The sequence below is a fragment of the Cebus imitator genome, unplaced genomic scaffold, assembly GCF_001604975.1.
Source record: "Cebus imitator isolate Cc_AM_T3 unplaced genomic scaffold, Cebus_imitator-1.0 Scaffold805, whole genome shotgun sequence".
NCBI classification, from domain to species: Eukaryota; Metazoa; Chordata; class Mammalia; order Primates; family Cebidae; genus Cebus; species Cebus imitator.
In genome coordinates this window covers 103700-108805 of record NW_016108120.1, presented here as the reverse complement: position 1 = coordinate 108805, position 5106 = coordinate 103700, and the positions used below count along the sequence as shown (strand labels likewise).

The 5106-nt window shown below is 63.3% G+C and overlaps 1 protein-coding gene across 2 annotated transcripts in view; it reads right to left on the bottom strand.

Annotated features, from left to right (window-relative positions):
* RNF126 (ring finger protein 126) overlaps window positions 1-3420 on the bottom strand; it is a 15025-nt gene extending 11605 nt beyond the window's left edge. For both annotated transcript variants that reach the window (XM_017520148.1, XM_017520149.1), the window contains exon 1: window positions 3233-3420. In XM_017520148.1, coding sequence (XP_017375637.1) covers window positions 3233-3307 — 75 coding nt within the window. In that variant the 5' untranslated portion in view covers window positions 3308-3420. The remainder of the gene's footprint in view (window positions 1-3232) is intronic.
* Between the last annotated feature and the right edge of the window lie 1686 nt (window positions 3421-5106).

Sequence of the window (5106 nt, the reverse complement as noted above, 5' to 3'; positions counted from 1 at the left end):
AGCTGGGATTACAGGCATGCGCCACCATGCCCAGCTAATTTTTGTATTTTTAGTAGAGACGGGGTTTCACCATGTTGACCAGGATGGTCTCGATCTCCTGACCTCGTGATCCACCCGCCTCGGCCTCCCAAAGTGCTGGAATTACAGGCGTGAGCCACCGCGCCCAGCAATTTTTTGCATTTTTAATAGAGAGAGGTTTCACCATGTTGGCCAGGATGGCCTGGAACTCCTGACCTCAAGTGATCCACCCACCTCAGCCTCTCAAAGTGCTGGGATTACAGGCGTGAGCCACCGCACCCGGCCATCACCGCCTTTCATGGGGACAACTGCCCCCACCGCCAGAGCCCCCGACTGCAAGTGTGGCTCTCTGCTCAGGGCGCCCTCACCACGAGCCGCCAGGAGAGTGGCCAGGTACCAGCCACTCTGCACATGCACCCACCGGATGCCACGGGAGGGGACCGCATCACCAAACACGCCTGGCAGGTAGGAGACTGAGGCCAAGGCCGCCCAGATCAGAGTGACTCAGCCACTCAGGGCCTCAGCCTGATCCCAGAGCCCAGAATGGCAATGGAGGCCTGCAACTGCCCAGCTGCCTGGGAGAAGCCACCACACACAGGCACTCAGCCCCTGGCAGCCAGTGCCCTCTGTGTCAGAGGCCCGTAGGAGCTTCCTGACACAAGCCTAGGTGTCTCAGCGGCAGTGGCGCCGCCTCAGACTCGGCGTCAGGGCAAGCTCACCACCGGCAGAGACGCCCATTTCGAGGTTGCTGGTGGTGGCTAGGGACTTTCCCCATTACCAGATTTGGAGCAGCCTTCCTGCCTCGGAACAACAGGTGCGCCCACCTCCCAGCACAGAAAATTCATTTTCTCTTTCTTTTTGAGACAGTGTCTTGCTCTGGAGTGCTTTGGCACTGTCATGGCTCCATGAAGCCTCCACCTCCCAGGCTCAAGCGCTCCTCCCATCTCAGCCCCGACAGTAGCTGGGACTCCAGGCATGCAACAACACACCCTACTAATTGTTGTTTTAATGTCTTGCAGAGACAGAACCTTGCCCGCACAATGAAGCCTTGACACTGCCACACTGTCCACTGGCACCTTGTTACGTCCTGCTCCAAAGGCACAAGCAGGTGCCCTCAGGATCACTGCAGGGTGAAGACAGGCACTCCCCCTACCCCCCACCCCCCGCAGTTATTTACCAGCGTTCATGATTAAATATTTGTCAATCGCTGTTCAATGCTGGCTCCCTGGCCAGCCTATAAATTCCGTGAGAGCAAAGACCAGGACTACCAGACACCACTGGGTTCCCGTGACTAAAGGAAGGTCCTCCCCAGGCCCAGTGACAGTCGGAAGAGGTCAGGGTCCTCCTTGTCCAAGGCCACAGGGCCAGGAAGTGGCTCCACCACACCAGGATCCAGCCCTGTGCAGGCTCCCAGAGCAGCGAAGTGTCAGCAGGTCAGGGTCGCTTTGTGGATGCCTAGCTGGCCGCCTCCAACATGACTCCAGGCTTTCCAGGGGCTTCCCAGGACCTGTCCCAGGGCTCACACAGCTGTGAGGGGCTGCCCTGCAACTCACCCCGGCAGGCAGGCTGTCAGGCAACCAACCCCTTCTGCCAGGGCCAGGGAGCACAAGAAACAGGAAGAGGCAGGAGTGAGGCCCCTGGGAGGCACAGGAGCAAGACAAGGCTCAGCCTCAGCTCCCTAATCTTCGCCCTACACCCAGGATTTTACTTGATTTGTTCCTCCTGCTGGGGAGGGGAAGCCCTGTGGCTTCAGCAGAGAGGAAGCCACATCTCTCTACTCTCTCCACTCTGGGCTGTCACTGCTCTCCAGCCATGCCCCAACTCCAGCACTGGTTCCTCCTCCGTGACCAAGACACAAGCTGCCTCTCCTGACTCCCTCCAGCCCCTTTCTGGGTCTCTGCTCCCAGGGAATGCTACTGCTTCTGGAGGGCTTGGGCGCCTCGAATGGGTCTAAGCATAGCGGCAGCCGGGTGGTAACACACAGATAGAGCACAGGAAAATCCTCAATGCCTGCAGCCTCTTCCCGTGGGCACAGGGTAGGGAGTCCACACCCCCCCCACCTCCTGCACCTGCTCCCCTCAAGTTGGCCAGGCAGCTCCCGAATGAGCAGGCTCTGCCACTTTTCTGAGGAGCCACCATGGGCCTCAGTTTCCCCATCTGCAGGCGTGGCTCGACGAAATCACCACTTTCCACATGAGCCTGAGAAAGGGAAACACTGGTTACAAATGCAGACCCCCGCCGGGCACGGTGGCTCACACCCGTAATCCCAGCGCCTTGGGAGGCCGAGGGAGGAGGATCGCTTGAGCCCAGGAGTTCAAGACCAGCCTGGGCCACACAGTGAGACCCTGTCCCTAAAAATAATAACAAAGCCAACTGCCGAGCCCAGTCCAGACCTGCTGACTCCGCAACCTCGGAGAAGGGGCCTGGAAATGGCACCTTCCACGAGCACCGCTCCCACCTCCCCCCCAAGGTGACATCAAGTCCGCGTGGGAAACGTCGCCCTAAATCAGCAGGAAGCGACACTCGGAACGCCCAGGCCCGGGGTCCCCTTGGGCAAGGGGTGGCTGTGAACACTTCGAGAAGGGGTGGGCTGCTCAACCAAGCCCCGGGAGGGGACGAACGCGGCTCCGGGCCCAAAGCCCTGCCGGCGGGCCGCGGTCGGACGCCGGGACGGTGCCTGGAGCCTTCCGGGCCTGGGCCTGACCCCCAGGCGGCGGCCAGGGCCCCACGAGGCGAGCCTGTGGCGAAGCAGTGGCGCCCCCCGACCGCGCGCTCGGCGTTATTCTCAGGGTCTGCGCCCCGCCGGGCCCGGCCCGCGCCCCGCACCGCGCCCCTGGGCAACACCCTCTGCTCGCCGGGCCTCGCTTTCTCCGTTCACCGGGTCCGGGGGAGGGGTCCCACCTGGGGTCCCCGCGGCCTGTCGGGTCGAGAAGGCAGCGGACGTAGGTCACCCGACCCCGCTGCGCCGCCCCGGCCAGGCCCCGCCTCCCCCCGTCCGGGCCTCAGTTTCCCGCATGTGCAGAACGGGGTTCGCGCCCGCACCGCCCGGGCTCCCCGCGGATCCACCCTGGGCCGGCGCTGCCCCGACCCTCAGTTTCCCCGTCGTGGCCACCTCGCGCGAGAAGCGGGCGCCGGCGACCTCCATCCCGGCCCGGGCCTTGCCTCAGGCCTGCGGCACAGACCCTACCGCCCGCCGCCCCTGCCCGGGCCTCACCGGCAGGCGCGGGACGATCTCCACGGAGCAGCAGTGGCAGAAGTACCGTCCGGGCTGCGGCGACGCCTCGGCCATGGCCGCCGCCGCCTACTCCGCGCCGCCAGCCCCCTGCGCGGCGCCCGCCGCCGGCCGTTTGCTGCTCCCTCGCCGGCCGACGCGCCCACGCACGCTCACGCACGCTCACGCACGACACGCACGGTACGCACGGTACGCACGGCACGTGGGGCGGGGCGCGGGCGCGGGCGCGGGAGCGGCGTAAAGCTGCGCACTCGGCGGGAGGCGGCCCGGGCGACGGTGGCCGCTGAGAGACAAAGTAGGCCCGGCCGAAGGGCGTGGCTCCGAGCGGGGGCGTGGCTCCGAGCGGGGCGGGGCTCCGAGCGAGGGCGGGGCTCTGGAGGGGCGGGGCCAAGCCCAGGCGGAATTGACGAGGAGCCGGGCCGGAGCGGGCAGAGCCGAGGCGCTCCTCCCCATTCAAACCTGCCAAGGCCCTCGTTTCCCTCAGAGCTTCCCTGCCTTCTCGTCCTCTCCCCTCACGGTGCTGCAGACCCCTGTCCCCACTGTTCCCGGGGCTCGCCAGGCGCTCTCTCCGCTCCGGGCGTCTGCACCGGCCTAGCCCCCTGCCCCGTGCCCCTCCCCCGACGCCCACGTGGCTTTCTTCCAGGTCTTTGCTCAAGTGCCAGCTCACCGGGTCCTCTCCGCCGCCCCCCTGCTCCGCGGCGCTGGACCCACCCCGTGCACTGTAACGCCAGCCGCGCAGCACGGGGATGTTCGCACCCACCGCAACGCCTGACGCCCGGTGGGCGTTCCATCAGCGCTGCGAAACGCGCGCAGGCCGGGGACTCGGGTGCTGTGTGTGCCTCGCCGGGACCCGGGGTCAGACAGAGGCTGAGGTCTGTGGGTGTGGCCTTGCTTTCCAAGATGCTGCGCCCAGGCGCCTTTCGAGGGAGGAGAGGGCAGGAGACCTAACCCCCCTCCAAATTTAAGCGGGGAAACAGTGTCAAACAAAATTAAGCAGTAGAGGCCGGGCGCGGTGGCTCACGCCTGTCATCCCAGCACTTTCGGAGGCCAAGGCTGGCGGATCACGAGGTCAGGAGTTCGAGACCAGCCTGGCCGATATGGTGAAACCCCGTCTCTACTAAAACTACAAAAATCACCCGGTCGTGGTAGCGCTCACCTGTAGTCCCAGCTACTCGGGAGGCCGAGGCAGGAGAATCGCTTGAACCCAGGAGGCGGAGGTTGCAGTGAGCCGAAATCAAGCCGCTGCACTCCAGCCTGGGCAACAGAGCAAGCAAGACTCCCCCTCAAAAAAAAAAAAAAAAGAAATTAAAAAAGAAAATTAAGCAGCAGAAAAAGCACCCAGCACAGGGTGATTTCTGAGGTCAGCTCTGGCCCAATCATGCATTTATTTCTTTATTCACTCAACATTGACTGCATACCAGACCCCGTGCCGAATGCACGCAGACACCTCCAGCCCCATGAGACTGGACCGGAGGATGGGACTCCAGGGTGGCCCTGGCTCTGCCTGGGGAGACACAAAAGGCCTCCGAGGGGAAAGTACATTGAAATCAGGGCTTTGAGGGATGAATAGGGTATCGCTGGAGTTGGACTTCCTGCAAAATGAGGCACTGGAGCCAGACTGTTGAGGAATTAAGAGGTGGAGACTGTGCATTTAGAGTTTGTTGTTTTTGAGATGGAGTCTGGCTCTGTCGCCCAGGCTGGAGTGCAGTGGCGCGATCTCGGCTCACTGCAACATCCGCCTCCCGGGTTCAAGTGATTCTCCTGCCCCAGCCTCCTGAGTAGCTGGGATTACAGGTGCCTGCCACCACGCCCGGCTAATTTTTGTATTTTTAGTAAAGACGAGGTTTCAACCATGT